Source organism: Sphaeramia orbicularis, chromosome 6, assembly GCF_902148855.1.
Source record: "Sphaeramia orbicularis chromosome 6, fSphaOr1.1, whole genome shotgun sequence".
NCBI classification, from domain to species: Eukaryota; Metazoa; Chordata; class Actinopteri; order Kurtiformes; family Apogonidae; genus Sphaeramia; species Sphaeramia orbicularis.
In genome coordinates, this window is record NC_043962.1 from 29365790 (window position 1) to 29378960 (window position 13171).

General features: G+C 37.5%; 1 protein-coding gene across 5 annotated transcripts; it reads left to right on the plus strand.

Annotated features, from left to right (window-relative positions):
* The first annotated feature begins 1563 nt into the window (after positions 1 to 1563).
* On the plus strand, positions 1564 to 11639 carry blm (BLM RecQ like helicase). Of its 5 annotated transcripts, XM_030136997.1 has the most exons (22): positions 1564 to 1899; positions 2750 to 2810; positions 2901 to 3501; positions 3602 to 3737; positions 4035 to 4128; positions 4271 to 4389; positions 4482 to 5152; positions 5813 to 5989; positions 6091 to 6209; positions 6298 to 6411; positions 6499 to 6597; positions 6686 to 6834; positions 6946 to 7052; positions 7431 to 7591; positions 8277 to 8472; positions 8620 to 8810; positions 8901 to 9045; positions 9147 to 9346; positions 10023 to 10218; positions 10779 to 10901; positions 10969 to 11173; positions 11281 to 11639. In XM_030136997.1, the coding sequence occupies exons 1-22, from the start codon at positions 1805 to 1807 to the stop codon at positions 11489 to 11491; spliced, it is 4170 nt and encodes a 1389-aa protein (XP_029992857.1). In that variant the 5' UTR covers positions 1564 to 1804; the 3' UTR covers positions 11492 to 11639. The 5 variants fall into 5 exon arrangements, with proteins under 5 accessions (XP_029992857.1, XP_029992855.1, XP_029992854.1 ...); XM_030136995.1 differs by having other exon boundaries at positions 2750 to 3501; positions 4035 to 4129; positions 4275 to 4389; XM_030136994.1 differs by having other exon boundaries at positions 2750 to 3501; positions 6298 to 6416; positions 6504 to 6597.
* The last annotated feature ends 1532 nt before the right edge of the window (positions 11640 to 13171 follow it).

Below are 13171 nucleotides of genomic sequence, written 5' to 3' on the forward strand. Positions count from 1 at the left end.
ATCAATGTCATAAATAAAGGCTGCACAAATAATCTGCTTAATCGATTACTCATCAACAGGAAATTTAATACGGCACATTTCAGTGATAGTACTTTTTTATTCATCCTGTCTTTTAGCAGTTTTTATCGCTTCGTAGACTGAGCAGCAACCAAATAAAATGATAAAACCTGGGTTAAGCTGCAGCCCTAAATAAATCAGTGAACGCGGTAATGGAATGTAGTTGTATTTTATCAAATCTGAATCATATCGTCGTCAAACCAAGAAGGATTTCAGGTTCAGGTACTTTTTCAGCTTGTAAATGCTCTGGAAAATGATGAAAAATGATCAGATGTTGTCAGTCATTTTCCATAAAATGACTGAATGAATGTTACTGTTTAAGTAATTGTTTGTGATTAATAATTGACTAAATTCTTGTAATGGGAACGGTGTCACTTGTAGTAGTGACATACAGAACAGTCACCTGACTCTGCTTTTCCTTACATCTTTTTGTTAATTATTTATGTTTATGGCTCTGATACAGTACAGCTTCTTTATGATGATGTCAACAAAAGTTAGTGAAATTATTTTGATCCGGATCTGATTCTGGATTTGGTGCGACTTTCCCCCAAATTTCCCCATTATAAGAGATAGGATGTGGATCGATGCAATAACTCAGTAAATATAAATGATATCCAGTGTAAATTTCTACAGTCCAGTCCTGATGGGGAGATAACCAAAACATAATGGCCACATGCTGATCAGGATCTTCTTCTGGATCCGGGAACTTATGGAAAATTTAACATGGGCTCTTATGGAGAAAAAATTTCAATCGTCTTTTTCTCCCAAACTACAGCTCTGATTGACTTCAAACTTGGTATACAGCTTCTTTATGATGATGTCAACACAAGGTATTGAAATTATTTCGATCCGGATCTCATTCTGGATTTGGCGGGACTTTGAAAAATTTTCCCATTACAACACATAGGAAGTGGATTGATCCAATAAATCAGTAAGTATCAATGATATCAAGTTGGAATTTGAATTTTTTACAGATCTGATTGGAATATGACCAAAACATGGGCTATTTCTGTAGTATAGTAAATACACAGAACTGGGTGATCATAAATGGCATCTGGATACATTTCCCAAAGCTTTTAATTTGGCCGGTAAACCACAGGGCCATTGGTCCTATTTTTTTTGCTTTCCTGTTGTGCTGTTACACAGTTATAGCAAACATTTTTTGTAATGAATCACTTATATATACAAATGCAATGTAGAACAACATCACCTTCATCCAAATACATGCAGTAATTCAGACCATCTGATGCTGAAGAATACCTTATCATAAAATGTAATGTAATGTAATGTAAAACAGTTACTATTCATAACAGAATATCAAATGTACACCAATAAATATTCAGAGGAGAATATCAAAATGTCATGTTTACGTACTGTTAAAAAGAAAATTAAAACTGGTCTAGTAATAATGTCCAAAGGTACAAGTATGTGAATTGCTTGTGACATAACTACATTTCCCAGAATGCTTTTGGGTGCATAAGCTTAACCAATAAGAAGTCCGTTTGTTGAATGGGCGCAAAATCCGTTCCTTGTTTGTTATACTCCAGTAGGGACTGGGGTTTACGGTTTAATTAATACTACGACTGGTTGAATTTGATTAATTTTAATGAAAAGGCTGCAACTTAACGAGGACAAACGGAGCACGGGCCTTCTGTCATCGGTTTTATCCCGTAGTGCTACGACAAACTGGACTCTGATTTGTAACGTAAGCTAGGACTGCTAGCTAACAGTGGCTGCACACAAAACAATGTCGAGTCTTCCTCAGAATAACTTGAAGGAACAATTAGCTAGGCACAGCAATGCTGCTCAGACCAAGCTGTCTCTCGCTAAACCTAAACCGGGGTAAGTTTAAACTTTAAAGGTTACATTGTCAGGTCATATGAGCTAGCGCTAACAGCTAGCTTACAGCTGACATCTCTATGTAGCTTGTAGCATTAATGTGCTGCAAAACGAGGATGAATTAACGCCATTCCTCTGGTAGAAAAGTTACCGTATAATAATGTAACTACTCTTTTATATATCTAAAACATTGTCTAAAACACGTGAGCTGTTAAAGTTACTGTTTTCATAAGCGCTGCTTGTTAGACGAAGGATAAAACATTCAGCTCACATGGTAATGAAAAACCTGTTAAATACATGGGATGCAAAATCCTCTTGGAAAAACTTTGTTGCCTAATGACATAAAAATGAATAAATAAACACGAAAGCAAGCCTGTCAGAATTAAATAAGTACATGGAGTGAAGGGAAGCAAAGAATGAAGCAACTAAGCAACACCTGGTTAGTTAGCAAGCTGTCAGAATGCATCATCATATTGTTTTGTTCAAATACATTGTGGAGTTTTATATTTTCTCTTCTGTAAATGCATGCATGCAGTGTGTACAGTCTAATAACTTTAAAGTCTTGCTAATATGATAAAAACATCATATGTTGTAATGGCTAAGTATTATATTGTAGAGATAAAAGTAGTTTTGTGAAGAAGGGTTTTGTTTTTGAAATGTGAGAATCCTGACTACAGCATGTTGTAGCAGTTATATCAGCTTGTTGTGCAAGAGGCATTTTTTGTTGACTACAATTTTGTATCAGCAAATTTTCCTCAATGCTTGAAATCCAAAAATATATCCAATCAAAAAGATGCCTCTGCTCCTAATGGACTTGTTTTCTCTGCATAACTTTATGTCTTTATATTTACAGGACATTTTCTTTCAAGAAAAAATCCTCATCAGGGACTACCAAAGTGGAAGTCCCAACAAAGGTAATCAGCACAAATGTTTTGGCAAACAGGAATGTCAATGTTCTCAAGGACACTTTGGTAACTAAATCTCCTCTGACACTTTCAAACAAGCTTGAGATACCTCAAAAGTCCAAAATCAACAACTTCTTCCCTGTAAATTCAAAATGCAAGTCGGACTCAATCAGCTCAGCAGGTGATTGTTCAGGCCAGCTTACCTCCGCGCCGACTGATGTTACTGCATCTACAGCTCCAACTAAATCTGGTGGCAATGGCAGCAATTCCACAAATCTGGATGGATCTCTTGGATTCCCCATGGAAGACTGGGATGACTTGGATGACTTTGAAACACCTGTCAAAGGAAAAAATGACTCATTCAGTTCAGAAACGTCAGAAAGGAAAAGCAGGACAGTACAATCCCCTAGTGAAGAAAAAACCGGACCCTCGCTTGTCAAGATGGATTTAACCAACGGTTGTCCAACTAAGAATGTTTTTTCCAACAGCGAAAAAACAAATTTAAACACAAATAAAGTGCATTCTGGTGCTAATAAAGATGCAGCATCACCAAGACCTTTTTTAAGTTTGGATCCATTTGAAAGTGATGAGGAGGATTTTCCTTTGAAAGTGACCAGAAGACGTGTTCCCGCTCAGACTGTCATGAGTGATAGCGGAGAGGACAGTGACACTGTGCTTGAGCCTTTTAAAGAAATGAGAGGTAATGTTACTTCTGCAGGGTGCACTTGTGTTTCTTGTATGTAATAACTGTGATGCACAAAATGCAGAATAAGTGTTGTTTATTTTTTTGTTTGTTTTAGACTCTAAGAATAAAGAGACTCATTCAAAAGCCATCGAAATTATTGACAACTCAGAGCCAGAAGATGACTTGGATTACATTCCTCCATCTCCAATCCCAGATGAAACCCCTTGTCCCAGTTTCACAATGGAGACAAAGTAAGTTAATATGAATTTGTGTCCAAGTGGAGTCACAAAGTTTTTGTGTCTTAATAAATGTGATAGTTTAAATGTCTATTTAATTTTATTAGTCTTATCATTAACTTTATTTATTTAACCAGGCCATTGTTTAGATAACTCATTGAGATATGCCCTAAATGTATTATTGTAATTCATGAGCATGTTATATTTTTGCATTACTCTAATATCACATTACTTCCTAATGACTTATGTGATTTTAACAAAAAACTGCTTGTAAACAAAGTCAGTGTGACATAATATTGTTATTTTCAACAGGTGTAAATCAAATGGTGCTGAAAACGGTGACAACCCTGTGCAGTCAAAAGGACCCCCCCAAACAGTAACCTCTGATAAACATTCACAAGACACAAGTATGCATTGCATCTTTTTCAGTTTTTTTCCTGTAATATGTACTTGCCCATTAAATTCAGCTGTGCCATTTGTCCCTGTTTATTAGTCATACCTTGGTGCATTATTTTTATGTGTGCGTGTGTGTTTTTTTTAAACACCTCACAGGGGATCAACTTTTCAGTGTCATGGAATCAATTTGTTCTCTGGTTGATTCCATCCCTGAACATGAACTTATAGCTCTGTCATGTGGCAGTGAGCTTTTATTAAAGAGGGCTCAGAGGTATGTACATGTAGATTAATATAGGTCTGTTACCTTTAAATATAAAAAATAGTATCGCAGTGTTATTACATTTGTCAACCTTTTTTCCCCAGGAAGAGGATTCTTGCAACGGGTAATGATGTTTTTCTGAGGATGCAGCAGCCAGACAGCACTGTCCTTTCTGAATCCAGCTTTAAAGAGAAGTCCCCTGTTAGCTGTGACCTGTCATCCAGCAGATCTACAGCAGCCAACTACCAGGATCCTCCTCAGATCAGGAGGTCTTCGGTCATCTCTGTGAACTATGACTCTGATCCCTCTAATAGTGTAACAAATGCCAAGCCCTCGAATAAGAAGAACTATCAGACAGTCTACACAGAAAATGAGAGTGACTTCAATTCGCCATCAACAAACAGCCTCATAAACCAGGATTATTCAAAGAAGACCCTTACAGATTTTGAGGACTCAGTTCTCTTCTTTTCACCCAAAAAGCCAGAGCCAGTTGTGCAGAGCAGTGGGAATGGGAACAAATCTAACCCCTCAGCAGCTACAACAACGACAGAGGCGATTGATCCAGATGACTTTTACATTGATGACTTTGACATTGATGACTTTAATGACTCAGATATTCCTGATTATTTTGATGAACCCACAACCTCATCTGTATCACAACAAAACACAACCCCTGGGGCTACAACAGTGAAAGGGGGAGCAAGCAAGTCTCTATGGGAGAAGAAACCAGCCACACCTGCTCCTGCACGAAAGCCTGCACAGATCTCCTCTCCTGGTAAGTCACAAGCATGTGAAAAAAAGAAAAAAAAAGAATTTAACACCCAAGGCCCTCAAATATCAAAACTTGCTGTAATGTGTGAAACTTTATTTGATTGAGAAGGTAATATTACATTCAGGAAATTTCCCTAACTTCATTCTTGTTTTTAAAAGTTGTTTGAAAAAAAAAATAGTTTTAATTTTTTTGTTGTTGATATCAAAGTTAGTCCTTTCTTTCTTCTGGCATCACAAAAAGCTCCAAGATAAATTAAGAAATACCTCATTGCAAAAGAAAAAAGCATGTTCATAGATCTTTTTACATTTATTACAGCCCTAAAAAGTCTCAAATTGAACTCAGTAAACCTGCAGAAATTCTGAAAAAGCTGATAAAACCCTTATTGGAATTATTCTATATTTTGTTCATCCCCTAAGGGAAATTCAATATTTAGTATTCTATATGTAGATAATACATGATTTAATGTGTACATAAAGAAGTGCTGTGTGTTGATCAGTCTGTCTTTTTAATATATCTGCACACTAGGGAATAATGAATTAGACTGTAATGGTTGAACAAATGGACTATAAGAATGATTGAAAAACTTTGAAAATGTTTTTTCTTCTCATAGACGACTAGTATTTACTTTTAATATTGTGTCATTTATTACACTTTCCATTGCAGAGCCCACTTACAGAAACCCAGCCCATGACCGTTTCCGAGGGTTCAACTTCCCCCACTCACAAGAAATGATGAAAATCTTTCACAAGCGTTTTGGTCTCCATCAGTTCAGGTTCAATCAACTGGAGGCAATTAATGCAACACTTCTGGGTGAAGATACATTTGTTTTGATGCCAACAGGTCAGTAGCAAACCCACATGGAGTGGAAAAGAGTGGCACAGTTTAGAGTGTCAGGTGGTGTGAACATGCCTGTTTTTGCCCTGTACTGATGTGTTTTGTAGGAGGAGGTAAAAGCCTTTGCTACCAGCTGCCGGCCTGTGTGTTACCAGGCGTGACTGTGGTCGTCTCCCCACTCAAATCACTGATTGTGGACCAGGTCCAGAAATTAACCACTCTGGATGTGAGTATGAATCAGGACTATAAGGATTTTTATTTTTTTTGTCTTGTTCCTGTCATCATTAAGTGAATGTGTTGTTGATCCTTTTCAGATCCCAGCGACAAATCTGTCTGGAGACAAAAGTGACAGTGAAGCCTCAAGGATTTACATGCAGCTTTCCAGAAAAGACCCCGTAGTAAAACTGCTGTATGTCACACCTGAAAAGGTAAGGTTTTTTTCCTGTTCTAGCTGGTTTTATATCTGTAAACCTTTCTGATGAGTAAGGTCAAATGCATGTTTTCTTCTCCTCAAGGTTAGTGCAAGTAACAAGCTGATCTCGGCCATGCAGAACCTGTACGAACGAGGCCTTCTGACCCGGTTTGTCATAGATGAAGCCCATTGTGTCAGTCAGGTGGGTTCAGTGGCATTTCCAGGATCTGCAGTGTGTTAATATTTTACAAACAACTCACTGAATGAGCCTGTAACTTTAATTCTATCAGTGGGGTCACGATTTCCGTCCTGACTACAAGAGGTTGCATGAACTACGCCAGAAGTTCCCCAATGTGCCCATGATGGCTCTGACTGCCACCGCCACCCCTCGTGTCCAGAAGGACATTCTGAACCAGCTGAATATGACTCGTCCACAAGTGTACGTACATCTCAGCCTTTGTCCTGTGTCTCTAACTGCTGTGCCACTTTCATATTACTTAGTTTGAACCTACAAAATAAATTGCACATTCTTCATCTGATATATTTCCAGGTTTACTATGAGCTTCAACCGAACAAATCTGAAGTACTCTGTGCTCCCCAAAAAACCCAAAAAGGTTGATGAGGACTGCACCAGTTGGATCAAGAAGCACTACCCGAGTAAATAATTTAGAACAACTTTTTCTATTTTTAGCACCGCCCCATAAATGTTTTGTTGAATATTCAGCTCAGATTTGTAGGTGAAGACATTCTGAGTCTCAGTTTTGAGTTTTTACAGTGAGAAATTTCTCAGTGGTGAAGGAAAATGCCCCATATCAATTTCTTACTACTTGTGCAAAAATACATTGATGTTTGGGAACTACAGATTTCATCATATTTGAAGCGTATTACATCCCAAATCTAGTATCAAAATGATCTAAAATCACCACTCTGTACAATTATTGGTTACTATGCCAAGCTGTCTTCATATAATAATAAAAAAATGAGGATTTAGATCTGACTAATTTTGTCCTTTAACTGCATCTCTTCATGTTTCAGGAGATTCAGGCATTGTGTACTGTCTGTCTCGTAACGACTGTGATGCTATGGCTGAGAGTCTGCAGAGAGCAGGCATACTCGCATTGTCATATCACGCAGGCCTGAGTGACGGTGACAGAGAATATGTGCAGAGCAAGTGGATCAATCAGGACGGCTGCCAGGTGAGGTTACGCCCCATCAGAAATAGTGAATAAATATTACAGGCAGCACTTAATACTAAAAACATGGAAATACTGTACATGTAAACCTGGTGCTGGAAGCTCTAATAATAAAGGAGCGTGATAGCATGAAATATACCAATCTGGATTCACTGATAAAGTAAAAGACTAAAATTTGCAGTGAAAAATAAACTCCAACAAAAATGAATATGTACAAAAACTGAGTAGAAAAATAAATTAGAATTATAGGTCAAAACAACTTTATTTCAGTGTTCCTTGATGTTTATGGCCTATAGAAAACAACAGTAACATGACTTTTCACAACATGGGTCCTTTTGGTAAAGACAAGTTTGGTAAATGTTGTTTGACGCCAGTGAACGAAGGATACACAATAATTCTAAAGAGTAAATGAACCCAAACAACTAAATTAAGGCAAATATGGTATTGTAAATAAAATTAATATGAAGCCACACAATTCAAGACTGTACGAACTGTCATCATCAGAATTATTATAACACTTGGTATTTTCACTGGGATACATTAATTAACTGTAAGTTCTTTTATTGCATGTAAATGATAATAGTGTATCCCGCACTGCAGCTCATCTTAAAATTGATAAATTGAACTGTTGGTATTTGCACATACTACAAGTACTGCCGTGAAAATATATATTTTTTTGTCCTTTCAGGTCATCTGTGCCACCATCGCCTTTGGTATGGGCATTGACAAGCCTGATGTGCGCTACGTGATCCATGCCAGCCTACCAAAGTCAGTGGAGGGTTACTATCAGGAGTCTGGGAGAGCCGGCAGAGACGGAGACATCTCACACTGCATTCTGTTCTACTCTTACTCTGACGTTCACCGCATCAAGAGGATCATCAGCAGTATGTGGAAACCGTTAAAGATTGTATTGATATTTGGATTCCAGTGTGTTTTGTTTGTTTTGGGTTTTTTCTGTCATCAGATCATGAGATGGTGTGAGTTAAAAGAGAAAAGACTGTCTGTTAGTGACATGTTGTTTGTTGTTCTAGTGGACAGAGAGGGTGACAGACACGCCAAGGCGACTCATTTCAACAACCTCCACAGCATGGTGCACTTCTGTGAGAATTCGATGGAGTGCCGCAGAATTCAGCTGCTGGCGTATTTTGGAGAGCTGAAGTTCAACAAAAGCTTCTGCAAAGACCACCCTGATGTCAGCTGTGACAACTGCATGAAACCCAACGTAGGAATCATTCTTTTCAATTCTTTTTGCTCACGTTTTTGCTTGTTTCCACTGTGGTTGCAATGTTCCCATATTTTCATGTATGTGCAGCAATACAAGATGAGAAATGTGACGGACGATGTGAAGAAGATCGTGAGGTTTGTCCAAGAGAACTGCGAGAAAGTTGGAGCAAGGTTTGGTAAAACTGCTCAACAAACCCGCCTGACACTGAACATGCTGGTGGATATCTTCATAGGTACGGCACATGAAATAAAAAATGAGCGTATCAGTGAAAGTAGCTGGTTCTATGTCTAGGTTGAGTGGTATTTGTCACTTTAAGATGTTTCCTTCTTTCAGGATCAAAGTCTGCCAAGATACAGACAGGAATGTTTGGGATAGGAGCGGCGTACTCCAGACACAACGCTGACCGTCTCTTCAAAAAACTGGTTCTGGACAACGTTCTAGTAGAGGATCTGTACATCACCAACGGTGGTCAGGCCGTCGCTTATGTCTCAGCTGGACCAAAAGCAATGAACATTCAGACAGGAAACATGCAGGTAAAGTGTCCACCATCAGCAGTTTGTGGAAAGTTACCCCTGATTTCCACCAGGAAGCCTCTCAAAAGTGGCATGTTGTATCTGCCGTGTTTTTTCAGCTTCAACCATAAGCAAAATATGGGCCACAGAGTACATTTTTTTTCTTTTAGTTTGCTTTAATTTCTTTTACTGTCCTGCTCTAGTTTGCAAAGTTAATACAGTTCAGCAGAAATCTGAAGGACATGGATCAAATACTTGTAGCTGTGATTAAGTTGTTAAAATCTATTCATCCACAAATTTGTTTCATATCAGTATTTCAAAGTAGTGTCATTATTGACATTGAGATTGTTATTTGTATGTAATCAGGAGTCTGCATGGGGTGTTTTATTTTGAAATTTGACCAGATCCTTGTATCTGACTTCCTGTCTACCTCATCTAACCTGTGTTGCTTGGTATGACCATAAAGTAGGTTTGTCATAAACAGACTCGCTGTGTATTTTTAGTGAAGTGGGCAGCCAAACTGGTTCTGAGACTTTTCTGGTGGAAACATGAGTACTGTGTAGACTGGCTACTCAACTCCAGCTGCCAAGACGCTGCTATAATGCGACAGACAGATCCAGTGGAAATCAGGGTTTAGGAGAATGAGGCAATGTTCATTAGGTTTTGGGTTGTGATCATTCCTAACTTGTCTATATAGGTGGAGTTCTATGAGACGGAGAGTGCGTCCAGCATCAGGAGACATAAAGCTTCTGTGGCTAAAAATGTCTCCCAGAGAGAGGAGATGGTTCAGAAGTGTCTGACGGAGCTGATGGATCTATGCAAGCAGCTAGGAAAAGCATTCGGCATTCACTATTACAACATTTTCTCAACTGCCACCCTGAAAAAGATAGCTGGTAATTGTTTTTTTTTTTTTAATATCAAGCTCTTTTTTTATTTTCAATTTTCAAATGTACAACAAGAAACATACAACTTGAACATGAAACTGTTGTATCCAGTTCCAGTCCAACTGCCCCCCCACCCCACCCAGTTCACCCACCCCAAATACTGGACTTTTGTTAAGTTTATATACAGCTGGAGATAATATACTTATATACAAAAATATATAAACTCCATTTAAATATATGTACAGACACATACTTATGTACAATACATACAATACATATACACGTGCATTTTGTAAGTTCACATACACATAAATAAATAAGGGGAAAGAAAATTTAAAATAAATAAGTTAAAAGGAACACATTGGAATTATACAGACATGTTGGTAGCTACCATACCTTCTACATACCTGATAAATGGCCTCCAGGTGGCATAGAACTTGAGCGGGTAATTTTTAACCTTTAAGATCTCTTGATTCAAGACCCTGCATGACATGTTGCAGTTTGTCATGTGATATACATGTGTTTTGTAACTGTATTTTATTTATTTATTTGTTTTTTTCAACAAACAGAAAAGCTTTCGTCCGATCCAGAGGTGCTCCTTCAGATTGATGGTGTTACAGAGGACAAACTGGAGAAATATGGGGCTGAAGTCATCCAGGTCCTGCAGAAGTACTCTGAATGGAAGCTGCCTGGTGAGACGCTACGTTCAACTGTCGTCGTCTTCTTTTGCACATGTATTAAATCTGTCTGTTTCTGCAGCAGAGGAACAGACAGACAACACTGATGACGGGTGGATAGACACGACACGAGGCCGAGACCTTTTTGATGAGGAGGAAGACTCTGAATCATCCACCTACTTCCGTAAACAAGGCGCACAGGGACAAAAGCGCAAGAAAGGCCCGTTCTTTAAATATTCCAAGAAACGTAAAGCTTATGGAAACTCCAATACCTCTTACTCTAAAGGGTCTGTAGTGTGTTTGACATTTCATCATTCAATTCAGGATCACATTTACCCACCTGGTGGCTCACTTTGTTTTCTCTTTCCCCCTTGTTCTTCGTCGTTGGATTCAGTCGTGGCTACAGCAACAGCGGCAGCAATCAGTGGAGGTCATCGTCCAGCTCCAGAGGTGGATCTAAAGGTTATTCCGGGTCTGCGGGTCGGGGGTCCAGGGCCTCAGCGGGAGACTCATCAGCAGGCAGGAGGCCAGGTTTCTTAGCTGCTCCGACTCCACAAACCAACCCACGACCCTTTTTAAAACCAACCTTTTCACACTTAAACTAGGACCATTAGCACCGGGATAAGGAGACGTTTACACTAAGATACTTTAAATTTCTGCTATATTTGCATATTTTTATGCTGTGCATAGTTGTTATGAGGTCTAATTTTATAAGTGTAAAATTGTAATTATTTTTGACTGTAAATCTGTGATGTGTGTATTTTTTATATTTAATAAAAAAAATGTCAAATACTGCTGGAAGTGTTTACATCATACACAGAGGAACAGAAACTGATCTGATACAAACACACAAAGACTTATGTTTTTATTCAATGTTTATTTCAAGTTTGAATAGTTTTATTTAATGGCACCAGTTACAAGGGACTATTGGAGAGAAACAACATTTTATACTGACTTGTACAGAAGGTTACCTACAGTACAAACATGGGTTCGGAATGGATTAGACTGAACAAGAACTGGATTTGGCACATGGATTTATATATATATATATATACTTTTATATATAACGTAATTAAACAGCAATCTCCAATCCCAGGACAGAACGATGCAGACTACATAACACGCCACCAGACATGGATATTATGCATATACACTTACTGACGTGTATGCATGGTCCTGTGAGGGTCTGTCTACTGGGAGCTGGCAGAGGGGCCAAGAGCAAATCAAGATGTCTTCATCCTCTTGGATCTACATGTGTCATCCATGTTAATATGGGTGTGAATGGGGAAAATACATTGATAGCCAATTTAGTGGTGTTTTCCATCATAATCTTCCAAAATGTTTAAAGAATTGCCATCTGAAACACTCTAGTTTGCAAAGTCTAGATTTGATAAAGTGATTCTATGTTGAAAATATGCAGCAAAACACAGGGGATGGACTAAAAAACCGGTGCATGTTAAAACAGATGCTGTTAATTTAAAAAAAAAAAAAAAAATCTGAACCAATTTGGTACCTTATGCACACTGCTGCACTAAAACCAGGATGTCAAAATTATTAAAGTATTTGTCTCATGGGATCACATTAAACTACTGGTATTTCTGTCACTGAATCCATTCCCCAGACTGTAAATTTGTCTGCACTGGAAAAAATCAAAATCATACCAAAGTGTATTTTTCTCATTTTGAGTCAAAATATCTCATCACACTTAAAATAAGACATAATCATCTAAAGAGTAACTTTACAGTGAGATATAAGAACTTATTTTTAGACAACAGATCTTGAAAACCTTATTTTCAAAAAATCTTACCAAGATAATTTTCACTTATTGGCACTTTTTTTTTTTTTTTTTCCTTGATTCAAGATTTTTTTTGCTGAATTAAGATTTTGTTTTGCTCAATTCAAGATTTTTTTTTTTTAATTCAAGAATTTTTTTTTGCTTAATTCAATATTTTTTTTTGCTTAATTCAAGATTTAGTTTTGCTTCATTCAAGACTTTTTTTTTTTGTGCTTAATTTAAGGTTTCTTTTTTGCTTAATTTAAGTTTTTTTTTGCGTAATTCAAGATTTTGTTTTGCTCAATTCAAGATTTTATTCTTAATTCAAGATTTTTTTTGCTTAATTCCAGATTCTTTTTTTTTTTCCTTAATTGCTTAAGTCAAGATTTTTTTGCTCAATTCAAAAATTTATTCTTAATTCAAGATTTTTTTTTGCTTCATTCCAGATTTTGTTTTGCTTAATTCAAGATTTTTTTTTTTTTTTTTTGCTTGATTTAAGTTTTTTTATTTT